The following is a 13,801-nucleotide window of genomic DNA, read 5'->3' as shown; positions in this document are numbered from 1 at the left end:
CAGCTGATTGGACGAGAGCTTCAAAGTGGCTAGAAAGAGGCGGGGTCTGGGATATATAAATGATTGACAGCTGAAGGATATCACTGGCAAACCACGTCTACTATTTTGTTTCCTCTCGGGTACAGGAACACTGTCATTTAAATACACTTTGAATCTCATTGGAATATTATTTGAATATCATGTAGATTTGTTATTAATGTTTGTTGATTAATCACGATTTGATGTCATGGTTATACGCCTGTGATTTTAGCTGTTGATACTGTAGGTCTCACAGTAGTAGCACTATAGTTTTTCTAATGACTAAACATATTTATTGAATTTTTTTGCATTTAAGTATTTAGCATTTATATTAAATTATAAAAATAGAATAATACAATAAGAGGCAATAATAATAAACAACTGTTTTTTAGGGGACTGTCAAGCCACTGAATAGTAACATACTAAAAACCAAATCTCCGAAATATATCAACAAAATATATCAGAAAAAACAACATAAACTAGAACTATTACAGCATAGTGTCTCGATTAGCATTCTATTCTTATTCTGTTCTGAATGTATTCATTTTTTGAATGATAATGATTATAAAAACAGGATTGATAAGTATAATTCGGAGGATGAGAAAATCAGCATAAGCCTGTTTTACCAGTGTTGTGATAATTATTTTTAAGGCACTCTACGTTTTTTAAATAAATACTGTAATAATAATAGTTCAAAGTATGAATAGTTTTTAGTCTGATAACAAATAAAAGACAAGACACCTCGTCGCGCTTTAAAATTTTCCCAATTAAACAGCAAGAATGAAAGAGAACAAGCACCTTTGTTTATATTGCTGCGTGTAGAACTACATTAGCTGCATTTTTAATATTTAATATTAATTTTAATAAAATGTAAATTCGTCCCCCGTACTTTATTCGAGCTTGAGGAAGTGTTTTCACATACAGGTTTCTAGATTTAAATCTAGATTTAAATTAAAAGAGACATGACCTGACGTTTTATTCGTATCCAAAATGAGGAGAACATTTTGTGGATGAGGAGAACGTGCAGCGCATGTTTCATTCATACTCGAAGCCAGAGGGCACTCTCGCGCAGAAACTTATGGCGTGCAGGAAATCCCTAATATGGACAAACGCACACGGCTATTGCTGTAGCTGAGCTGAATAAAAAGCAGAAACGTTTTTACTGATGAAACGTTAAGACAATAAATACACGATTACGAAAATATATGGTCATGTGTGTTTTTCAAGTTATCTCCAGGTAATAAATAAATAAACTATATGAAAAATGCAGTACTGATTGACATATCATTTAGTATAGAAACTATAAAATATATTTCCTTAATTATTCTGTGATAAAAATGGGAAAAGGGTGTTCTAGTAGCCTTTATAAACCAATCATAAAATTTTCATTAGGAAAACATTGAACAAAAACATTGTAATCCCTTGCTGCAGCTAACCTTGTTTCCACAGGCTACACATATCAATATATAAACAACAGCTGTGCATGATCTCTTCATGCCGTTCTCGGAAAATAATAATAATTCAATCATATAAGTTTACAAGCACACCGCTCCGCTGAGAACTCCACTTACCGGCAGCCGCGGACGTTATTGAAGGCATCCTGGTAGTGCCCTAAATTACTAAAGGTGTCTGAACATAGACATAATAAACGTAGACGCCTCATAGACTGACGCTGCCTATTGGAGCTGACGTTTCAGCGCGGCCGCCATCTTGGATGGGTCCCCAATGCGCCCCCCCCCCTGCATTTATTTCTACTGAGGAAGGTGTATCCCCAACTACAATAATCATAACTCCCCGAATTTTTACCGGATTTTCACACGGTTTGGTTTGTTTGAAACGGCAGAGATTTAGTTATGATGCAGGATGCTGTCACACATTGAAAAATACGTGCTTTCATGCTAAAACACTTTGTATTATGATTTTTACGTTGCTCTGCTCTGAATTCCTTAACATTTAAAAGATTTTCTGCAACGCAATTTTGTCTGCATGATATGTGAATTATTTATTAGCCTATTTTTTAATCCATGCAGTCAAATGCTTTAAAAACAGCTTTAAAAATTACTTTATTGCATTCCAGATGATTTTAAAGAACTTTTCACTATAAATTTTACGGGTAGCTTGAATGTAAAACATTGTCATGAATTCGTTGTATTCCCATTTGTAAAATAGGCTACAAATTAATTGTTGTAGTCTAACCCGATCTCATGAAAGTGCATATAGCACGATTTTCTCTTTCTATTTGACGTAATGTTTATAAGCAGAAATGGACTTTGGCATGCAAAAGACTGATACGTTCATGACGTAATGTTTATAAGCAGAAATGGACTTTGGCATGCAAAAGACTGATACGTTCATTATTAATGGCATGGCTGGTTCAGTCGACAGAAATACGGCTATAATTTACTGCTGAAATGTTTGCGGGGCAAATCAAAGGTCAGTCTGAGCGCTCATGGTACGCACAGTGCAGCCACACCTGCAGACGCCACTGACCACAAATGACACAAGCATGAAATTATGTTTCTCAATTCCGAATTGGGTTTCTGCAATGTGCTCCCCGAGTAAGAACACATCCTTTGAAAGTTGAAGAACAGAAAAAAACAGCAAGAGACAATGAGAGAGAGTACCAGTTCCTGCTGTAATAAAGTTACACATAAGTAACGTTAGTTACGATGACATAATATTATAAATGGTAAAATAACGTCTCGGTTACGTATGTAACCCTCGTTCCCTGAAGAAGGGAACGGAGACGTCACGTCGGATGACCGACGAATTGGGATCTCGCCAGAGAGACCAATCCACTTAGAGTCTAACTAAACGAGCCAATGGACATTGGCATGCGATCATTGCATCCAGCTGCCGCTGATCACAGCGTGAGTATAAGAGTCAGCGGGTGCACCGCATTAATTCATGCTTTCGCTGAGCGGTGGTACAGCGACTGTGGCGACGGGACGTGACGTCCCTTTCAGTCGGTCACTCCGAGTCACGTCGGATGACCGACGAATTGGGATCCCTACCAAAACGCCACAGGAGCTGCCCCTTCCAGTGCCCTGTGTAGGCCTCCTAATCCTTCCTATAAGGCAGATGATAGGACCGGGCTCTACACAGAGAAGGTCAACTGCTGTTGTTCCTTGGGCAACCCAGACAGTAGGACTTGAATAACACTGGGAAGCGTGCCCTTCCGTTTGGAAGAGGCACACTGCGGAGTCACCTCCTCCCAGAGGGGGTTAAGTGGCATTTAGACATGTGAAGTAACCCCGTAGGGCCCTATTGCACATGGAAGTCTCTGAGATGGCACAGGCTGCATCATTAGAGATGGCAGAACGTGGTCTGCCAGGGGAAACACGGCTCTAATAAGCATACCGTGGAATACACATATGGGATCCCGGCAGGGTCTCTCATATGGGCACTAGCCTCACATGAGGTTTCAAGAATTCATTGGCTGAAAGGCCTGGCGCCGGACGCTCTGCCACATCCGGACGCCGGAGTGCTGGAGGACTCGACAGGGTTTGCCTGGTTAAGGAACTCTCTGGAGAATTAGGCGAAAGAACGCCGCAAGCCGACTCTGAGCCGGGCCTCTCAGTGCCACTACCCGTTTGAGGTGAGAACACAGGAGGAAACCGGTTCGACACGTAGGATATAAAACCTAGAGAATGTGTTAGGAGTCGCCCAACCCGCAGCTCTACAGATGTCTGCTAGCGAGGCACCACGAGCCAGCGCCCAGGACGATGCGACACCCCTAGTGGAGTGAGCACTCAACCTGAGCGGGCAGGGCACACCTTGTGCTCCATAGGCCAAGGTGATGGCATCCACTATCCAGTGGGCAATCCTCTGCTTGGAGACAGACTTCCCCTTCTGCTGTCCTCCGTAACAGACAAAGAGCTGTTCTGAGGTCCTGAAGCTCTGAGTTCTATCCACATACTGTCGCAGTGCGCGTACAGGACAGAGCAAAGCTAGGGCTGGGTCTGCCTCCTCCAGGGGCAGCGCTTGCAGGTTCACTACCTGGTCCCTGAAGGGAGTGGTAGGAACCTTGGGCACATAGCCGGGCCGGGGCCTCAGTGTTGCACTGGAGTCAGCCGGCCCAAACTCAAGGCACGATTCATCGACCGAAAATGCCTGCAGGTCCCCGACCCTCTTGATCGAGGCCAACGCAGTCAGGAGTAGGGTTTTCATAGAGAGAAACTTCAACTCGACTGACTGCAAAGATTCAGATCACCTAGAACCTCCGTGTCCCGTCCAGGGACCACACATGGAGTTTCCACAAGTCTGGACACGGGTGCCAGAGGGTGCCCTGTCTCTGAGAAAGCAGATCCTTCCTCAGAGGAATCGGCCAGGGAGGGGCTGTCGCGAGGAGCATGAGTTCCGGGAACCAGGTCCTGTTGGGCCAATATGGAGCCACTAACAAGACCTGCTCCTCGTCCTCCCTGATCTTGCACAGTGTCTGTGCTAGCAGGCTCACTGGGGGGAACGCATATTTGCGCAGGCCCTGGGGCCAGCTGTGTGCCAGTGCGTCCATGCCGAGAGTTGCCTCGGACAGGGAGTAGAACCACTGGCAGTGGGTGGTTTCTGGAGATACAAACAGGTCTGCCTGAGCAACTCCGAACCGACTCCAAATCAGCTGGACCGCCTGGGGATGGAGTCTCCACTCCCCAGGGAGTGCCGCTCGAGACAGCTCGTCAGCCGCCTGATTGAACACTCCTGGGATGTGGATGGCACGAAGGGACCTCAGATGCTTCTGACTCCAGAGGAGGAGGTGGCGGGCGGTTGCGACATGCGACGGAGCGTAAACCGCCTTGCCGGTTGATATACGCACGGTCGCAGTGTTGTCCGTCACGGACCAGAACGTCCTTGCCCGAAGGCGCCCTCTGAGGCGACTCAAGGCAAGGCGTACTGCCAGCAACTCGAGGCAATTGATATGCCAACGCAGTTGGGGACCCATCCACACCCCTGACACTGCGTGTCCGTTGTACGTGGCTCCCCAGCCGGTGGCCGAGGCATCTGTGAATACGACAGCATGCCTGGATACCTGCTCCAAGGGCACTCCTGTCCGAAGGAACAAGGGATCTGTCCACGGGCTGAAGGTTTTGCGGCAGGCCGGTGTAATCTGAACCCGGTGAGTACCGCGTTTCCACGCCCACCTCAGGACTCGGCCATGGAGCCAGTGCTGAAGCGGTCTCATATGGAGCAGACCGAGCGGAACTATCGCCGCAGCTGCAGCCATATGCCCCAGGAGCCTCTGAAAGAGTTTCAGTGGGACCGCCGTCCTGCCTGATAAAGTCTTGAGGCAGTTCAGCACTGACTGAGCACGTTCCTGGGTGAGGCATGCTGTCTGGTTGACCGAATCCAACTCCATGCCGAGAAAAGAGATCCACTGCGTTGGCACGAGTTTGCTCTTTTCCCAGTTGACCCGAAGACCCAACTGGCTGAGGTGCCTGAGCACCAGGTCCCTGTGTGCGCACAACTGCTCTCGAGACTGTGCAAGTATGAGCCAGTCGTCGAGGTAGTTGAGGATGCGCACACCCCGTTCTCTCAGGGGAACAAGGCCGCCTCTGTGACTTTGGTGAAGACGCGAGGCGAAAGGAACAGCCCGAAGGGCAGGACCTTGTACTGGTATGCCCGACCCTCGAACGCGAATCGCAGGAATGGCCTGTGTCGCGGGAGAATCGAGACATGAAAGTACGCGTCCTTCAGGTCGATTGCTGCAAACCAATCTAGGGGACGGACGCACCCAAAAATGCGTTTCTGCGTCAACATCTTGAACGGCATCTTGTGAAGTGCACGGTTCAAAACTCAATGAAGTAAGGACTGTAAAAACCCAACCTCATATCGGCTGGAGGGACCGGCTCTATTGCGTCCTTCGCCAGCAGGACTGCAATTTCCGCACGTAAGACAGGGGCATCGACGGCCTTGACTGAAGTGAACCGGATGCCCCCGAACTTGGGGGGACGCCGGGCGAACTGAATCGCGTAGCCGAGTCTGATGGTCCGCAGGTGCCACCGAGACAGACTGGGGAGCGCTAGCCAGGCTCCGAGAGACCGTACCAGCGGGACCAACGGGGCAACCGACATACCCGTGGTGGGGCAGCGAGGTGGAACACAGGGACCCGGCCCGGAGCCTGTGACGGCTTGGCCTGTGATGGCGGGGGGGCGGGGTCTGGGTGTGCAGTGTAACACTCACCTGATTCCTCCTCGTGAGGGAGGAAACACAGGAACCCGGCTTGAGGCTTGTGACAGCCTGGCGTGTGACGACTTGAAGCGGGGACTCGAGTGCTACCGCCCTTACCTGGTTCCACAAATGGGCAGGAGGGGTGCTCTTGGGCAACCCACTGCTGCCTGCTGGCGAGAGAGGAGAAGGGAAGTGATCCTGTGATGCACGGTTCACCACTCTCCTCCTCTTGAGACCCAGAGATTGAGGAAACAAAACAAAACAAAACAAAAGATTCTCCACCCGGCCCTCCTCCGGGGGAGGGAGTGGTGCGGTCACCATCTCCCGACAAGCAGTCTCCACCATCTCTGGGTCGCCCGTCTCTTCTCCTGCTCCTTCATGTCAGCAAGACACCTTGACTCCTGGACCACTAACGTGGACATCGCACGACCCAGAGACTGTGCGGTCACCTTCGTCGCTCGAAGCGCGAGGTCCGTTGCAGCAAGCCGCTCATGCTGAACCGCCAGGTCATGACCACCCTCGTGTAGGTCTTTCAGGGCTTTGGCCTGGTGGACCTGCAGTAACGCCATGGCGTGAAGGGCAGAAGCCGCCTCCCCACAGGCTCTATAAGCACTGCCAGTTAGACCTGACGAATACTTACAGGCCCTTGAGAGACACGGGTCACCCGCAGAGTGGTAGCGGCTGTTGGACATAGTTGCATGGCCACAGACCGCTCCACAGAGGGGATGCCCGTGTACCCCAAAGCGGCTCCACCATCGAGGGTGGTGAGGGGGGAGGAGCCACAAGATTTGTTTCGGGCAGTGAAAGGTGCCCTCCACGATCTTGTGAGCTCCTCATGCACTCGTGTGGAATGCAGGATTCATCTCTGGGTCTGGCTCGGACAACGCTACCACACCCGAAGGGGGCAACGCAGCCGGGTCGTCATCCTCGGAGAGAGCGGACTCGTCCTCCGATGCAGCGATCAACATCTGGTCGTCAGAGGGGGCACCGAAGGAAACGCGTGGTGCACTCTGTCCAGCAGAGGGCCCAGCGCGCTCCTTCGGCAGCTCCACCGGCTGCGAAGTGCTTGAGGGGTGAGTAACTCCTCTTGGGGAAGCCCTCACTGTCATCCTCAGATCACCTCTGACTCCACCGGATACAGCGCCGCCCCGGGAATGAACGCTGGATCGCGGCAGAGGCAGAGGGACTCCGCCATGTTTGACATAGCGGAGTCTATTATGCAACTCCGAGATGGTCATGTCCCCACAAGAAGAACATGAACCATCCACGAAAGCTTCCTCAGCGTGCTGAATGCCCAGACACGTGAGGCAACGATCGTGACCATCCTGAGGCGCCAGGAAACGACCACACCCAGAAACGCACGGGTGATAAGACATCTTTAAAAAGACGCAATCACCCGTGTTGCTCTTTTAGAGAAATTTGCTCTTTATTTAGTGCTGAAGCACGCAGGGGAGCTGGCCACCACACACTCCTAGTGTGACTGTCTTCACGGGAATCGACCTCTTCTCCCGTGAGACCGCGACCACCGCTGCTGCGCTGTAACGCCCGCACTCGCTCGCAGGATAGGAGAGCAGCAGTGATTCACCGCCGCTCGGCTCCGAAGCGAAAGGATGAATTAATGCGGTGCACCCGCTGCCTGCTGGATGCAATGATCGCATGCCAATGTCCATTGGCTCGTTTAGTTACACTCGAAGTGGATTGGTCTCTCTGGCGAGATCCCAATTCGTCGGTCATCCGACGTGACTCGGAGTGACCGACTGAAAGGGAACCAAAATTATTGTTCAATCTTACTTGTGAAAGGTAATCCCACGCGATCTGGCACTAATACTGCGCGGCTTATTGCAACCGTAAACTGCACAAAATACGGGCATAGTTGCTTGCTCTCCATTGACTCTGGTGCTAGCGTAGAGTGAGGAGACCCAACCAATATGGCGGCGACGCTGGATTACGTTCCAGCACGTCATGAGGCGTCTACGTATATTATGTCTATGTGTCTGAACGTGAGGGATCGTCTCGGTCCGGATGAGATCATCAGGTGAAAGGTCATCATGTGGATAATTTTATTTATGGCTAAATTATTATTAATTAATTTTAGTAATATTTAGATTGGGCAAGCCTTCACAAAAGGGCGTTTAATTACAAAAAAAAAAAATAATTGCCTTGACAAAAGGGCACTTTGGGCATCAAGGGGTAAGTATTTATTTTTTATGAGTCACATGTAAAGCAGTATCAGATCTGCATCAAGTTCAGCAGCGGCAGTTTTTAAAGTAGCAGCCAAAATAACCTAATAACCAGCTGCTGTGATGTCTGTTAATCAAAGAACAAAATTAAAAAGCGGAAATCAATAAATTCTGTAATTTTAATCTTTATTTAATCTCTATTTAATTTAGAATTTAGTGTTTGATAACTTAAATTAGGCTATATTTTCACATAAATAATTTTATTTATGTGAATATTGTTTTAAATTCACTTAAATTAGACTTTTTTTTTTTAAAGTCTAATAAATGCAGAGGTGGGTAGAGTACCCAAAAACTGTACTCAAGTAAAAGTAAAAGTACTTGAAGAAATATTTACTCAAGTAAAAGTAAAAGTAATAGTCTGAGTAGTTACTTGAGTAAGAGTAAAAAAGTATTGGATAAAAAAAACTACTCAAGTAGTTACTAGTTACTTTGGATCATATACTGAATATAGTATATTTTTATTTAGATATATAGATATTTAGATAAAATTTTATATACATACATATACACACACATATACACACGCCGTTCAAAATACTTTTCATGTTTTTTTTTCTAATGTAATTTATTTCAGTGATGCAAATCAGAATTTTTATCAGCCTGATTTATTATCAGTGCTGTTCTTTTTTAGCTTTCTATTCATAAAAGAACCCTGAACAAAATGTCAGAGGTTCCAAAAAATATTAAGCAGCAAAACAGCAGAAAAACCAGCATATGCTGGTAAGGTATGTTTTGAAGCATGGGATGCTGGTTTGAGCTGATATAAGCTGGTCCTTAGCTGGATTAAGCTGGTCATGTGCTGGTCCTAAACTGGTCCGACCAGCTCAAGACCAGCACATGACCAGCATAAACTAGCATCCCAGCTTCAAAACATACCTAACCAGCATATGCTGTTTTTTTGTTTTTGTTTTTTTCAACAACACTGGTAATAAATCAATATATTTTAATGATTTCTGAAGATCATATGACTCTGAAAACTGGAGTAACAGCTGATACAAATTCTGATTTGCATCACTGAGTTAAATTAAATTATATTTTAAAGTTTAATTATGTATTATAAATGTATATAACCTCTGACACGGAGAAGAGTGAAAACTCCTCACATGACCGCTACAGAACATCTGAACATAATGAAACAAATGCACATTGACGGATATTCTTCCCTAGGCAAGGCATTCCTCCTGGAACTAACGCGGGTTTGGCGGGTGTTTATTTCATACTCTGTGACAGCTTATTTAATGAATAAATTATACAATGTATTTAATGTGTAAGGTACATGTACAACAAACTGGTAATGTCATAGTGGTATTGTGTATTGTAATCGAATCTATACCTGTGGAACCGACAGCACACGTGGTGTGTTTATCTAATAAAGATCTTCATAGCTAGCAAACCATAGCCTTTGCAGATTAGCTTTCAACTGACTGTAGATACAAAGCCACGTCTTCAACGCTCCTGATGTTACAACTCTAAGTGAGAACCGCTTCAGACGACTCAGCGCGTGCGGCAGGGAACTGAACGAATCATTCAAACTGATTCGCGAACCGTTTCAGTGGTTCGCCAACTGGTCTGATCAAGCCTTCGAACAGAATTGACTCAAAATAATGAATCATTTGCAAACGGGCATCACTCATTGCCCAGAAAAAAAGTAGACGGCGTGTTTGGAATAAATTGAAGGATTTTTAACTTGTATTGCATTAAGATAAAGTAACGAGAGGAGCGTCGCCCACAGTAATGAAGTAAAAGTACCGTTTTTTCACAAAAAATTTACTTGAGCAAGAGTAAAAGTACCCATTTTTAAATATACTCTAAAAGTATTAGTTACCCAAAACATTTACTCAAGTAAATGTAACAAAGTAAATGTAAGTCATTACTACCCACCTCTGAATAAATGTTAAATTGATAGCTCTCAATTATACTGTAATGTTGAATGGCTAGTCGATGGTTAAATAGTAGGAAAATAATTTATAGAGACATCAGTTGTTGTCAGTGATACTTGCCTTCAATCATAATAAAATATGGCATTAAACAAATATTAAAAATATACTGTCAATATAAAATAAAATGTTGTTTCTACATTCATTTGAAGATTGAATGTGAAATTATGCAATATAAAGGTATAATTAAATACTTTAGTGTTAGGTGGGATTAATCGCGATTAATTTCAGAAAAAAATGTGCAATTAATTATTTGTTGTTTTTTAAATTGATTGACAGCACTAATATATATATTATATATATATATATATATACATATATATATATTTTTTTTTTTTTTTTCAGAGAACACATTTTGACCAATAATTCTTTGAAAATGTCACACTTTTAATTTAGTCAGTTTACACAAATATTTTTGATACCAAAAACTATTTTCAAAACAATCTGTGTGATTTATACTTTCATGTCATTTAGTTGCACTGAATTTGATGTGAACTGTTTCTCACCAAATGGTTTCTGTGAATATTTTATTACTTTCGTGTCAGTTTAATCATATAGTAGTTAATGGAAATAGTTACAGTGCCAGTCATAAGTTCATATTAATGGTATAATACCTGACGTAAATAATTGTGTTGCCATTGTGATGAATTTCAGAATTTTTATCATTTAGCAATAATCAGTTATTTTAATTGGATGTATTTTTTTACAGAATTGCAGAATATTAAAAAAAAATAAACAATCAAAACAAAAACATATAAAAGTATTTTCTTTTCCTTTGATTTCTATGCTAATAAGCAACTAGTTAATAGTGAGAATTGGTCCCTAAACTAAAGTGTTACCATTTATTCACACTGAATCTGAACAGTTTAGTGCCAAAAAAATCATATTACTTTTGTGTCAGTTTAGTCCTATAGTAGTTAATGCGAACAATTTTGATGTCAGAAAATGTGTACAAATATGTTCATGTTATTTAAGTGCCTTGTATCTGATGTGAACACGTTAAGCAGTGTGTTGAGAGATCAGACTCACTGCAGCAGGTCCTGGTCGGTGAGAGCCGAGCTCTGCAGCAGCTGCAGTATGTGTGAGGACTCGGAAGAGCCGCTCAGATCTCCATCCCTGCCGCTCTTCGCCGCCTTCTTCGACAGGCTGGAGCAGCTGAGAGCCAGCTCCAGAGCGTCCATCCAACAGCGTCCTGGAGCAAACCACAGGCTGTAATCCTCAAATGGACTACTGAGAAGACAGTTTAACAGAAGACAAACGCCAATGCTCACCATCAGATTCAGACGCTGCTCTGAAGATCAGGTAATTACTAGGTAAGGGTTGAGTGATGGAGCCCACAGATTCGCCTTTAGGGCCCTGAAAAAACACAGATACCAATCAATCCCAACGATGAGTTCAAGCCAAACGTTGCATTTCAGAGAAGCTCGTGTCTAACCTTCATGGCCCATATGGACTTGTCCAGCGGATGGTAGAGTTTGAAGCAGAATCCGTCCTTTTTTGAGGGTCTTTCGATGAGTTTGCAGGCGTTGAGAAGAATCGTTCCCACCCAGTGGTCTGACCCGGGCGTCTTGTATATCAGGAGAATGCCGGGCTTCAGGACGCACCATAATTTCGTCCAACTCTTCAATGTGCCTCGAATCTGATGCATCCAAGAAGTGCATCTTAAAGCAATTGCCAAATTATTCAATGTTAAAATGAAAACCAATGAGGTTTACCAACCTTTAGCCAGTTGGACATAATAACCACACTTGGATCCTTAAGTGCACTGAACAATTCTTTGGCGACCCTCTTCTTCTCCTGTCGATAGTTCTTCTTCTGAACCTATCATATGAAAGGTTAAGGTTTAATGCATTGCTAGAACATTAGCTAGGGGGCGCAAGTGGGCAGCAAGACGTAAAATGTCTGAAAACCTTGTTGAACACTAGAGTGCACCATATACAATATCAAAGAACTTGTTCACCACTGTTAAATCTCTATTTTAATTTAGAGATTTTATTTTAGATTGTGGAGAAGAACTCTGATTTGACAATGCAAACATCACTCATCTAAAGTTTCACAACAACTCAATCCTGTTTAAATTTCGCATTTAGAAACTGTATTTAAATTTATAAATGATTTATTCATAGTAATTACAGAATTTATTATTATTTTGCTGTAACTTTTTATATTTTTAGTTCTAATTTCAATTTTAGTACTTTTGTTACGTCCTTTTTATAGTTTTAGCTTTTATAAATGTAGCTTTATTTATTTTCATTTCAGTTTTAGCATTAGTAATTTTAGTACTTCAGTAAATTCAGAACTTAAATGAACATGAGAAATTAGAAATAAAAAATTTTTTTCATCTAATATGTATAATTTATTTAATTTCAATTAACAAAATAAAATAAAATAAAAAGATATATTTGTAATAGTTTTGGTTAGCAACACTAGATGAGTGGTTTATTAGATTCAGTATTTTAAAATAAATGTTTCCCATGAAGAGTGGGACATTTCGGTGTAAATTTAATTCTCTAGCACAAACAAGGAAGTGTTTTGAATATTGCAAATTTAACCGCTAATTGTAAGAAGCCATACATCGGTCCAAAAATAACACAGAACGCTATTAGCGTTATTACAGACCTTTCATGCATGCAAATTGATTGGATAAAATTCGTAGCTGTTCAAGGTAAGAAGAAAAAATAGAACAGATGAAAAGCTGGATTAAATATTTGAATAAATATTTCTGAGTATTTTCTCTAGTACAGGAAATGCCTTTACACAGGTTCAGTGCTGTACACCTGTTGACTGACACCACAAACAAGTTGCTGTTAGGAGAAACTGGGTCAGGAACTCTGCTTGGAGTGGGAAGCACATCGTACCTTAAGCGATTCTTTCCTTGCCAGCTTCTCCGTGGGCGAGGAAGACTCCTTCTCCAAAGCGATAAACATCCTGGATTCCGACTGAAGCCAAAAAAGAAAAATCCCAGATAAATCCATTTAACTTTCATTTGAAGTCAACATGAGATCAAAATTGACCCGGTTTGCTTTCATAATACTTGATCCTGGGCTAAATATGACATTTCACAATATCCTGTTTCATGTTACATCAAATGGGTTGACTTTAGAAAGTCCTACTATAATAATTATAATTATATTACGTCAGTATAACTATATTATTATAGTAATTGTAAAATAAACAAAGCTTCTTCCAGCCACGACTCTTTCACACTAAGTGCAAAAGGCAGCAGGCTAAATGCAGCAGGTCTGTTTGGTCAGCTGTGGGTGTCAGTTGAAGATCAGACCAAAATATGGAGAAGACAGCTTTCCTCTTAGACCCAAATTAACCTCTAAACCAGTTCATACAAACAGTGAAATCCAGAAAAAAACAACAGTAATGCAACAAACAATCAAAAAAATTGATAATGGAGATCATCGGCTGTAAATTTCATGATCAGTTATCAGGGTC

The 13,801-nt window shown here is 43.4% G+C and overlaps 1 protein-coding gene across 1 annotated transcript in view; it reads right to left on the bottom strand.

Annotated features, from left to right (window-relative positions):
- osbpl5 (oxysterol binding protein-like 5) overlaps positions 1-13,801 on the bottom strand; it is a 54,084-nt gene that overhangs the window by 13,685 nt on the left and 26,598 nt on the right. The window contains exons 4-8 of the mRNA XM_058767325.1: positions 13,216-13,296; positions 12,077-12,178; positions 11,793-11,996; positions 11,629-11,713; positions 11,387-11,549 (exon numbers count right to left, since the gene is read on the bottom strand). Coding sequence (XP_058623308.1) covers positions 11,387-11,549; positions 11,629-11,713; positions 11,793-11,996; positions 12,077-12,178; positions 13,216-13,296 — 635 coding nt within the window. The remainder of the gene's footprint in view (positions 1-11,386; positions 11,550-11,628; positions 11,714-11,792; positions 11,997-12,076; positions 12,179-13,215; positions 13,297-13,801) is intronic.

This window comes from Onychostoma macrolepis, chromosome 25 (assembly GCF_012432095.1).
Source record: "Onychostoma macrolepis isolate SWU-2019 chromosome 25, ASM1243209v1, whole genome shotgun sequence".
NCBI lineage: Eukaryota > Metazoa > Chordata > Actinopteri > Cypriniformes > Cyprinidae > Onychostoma > Onychostoma macrolepis.
Note: the sequence above shows the minus strand (reverse complement) of the source record. Positions and strands in the feature narration are given on the sequence as shown.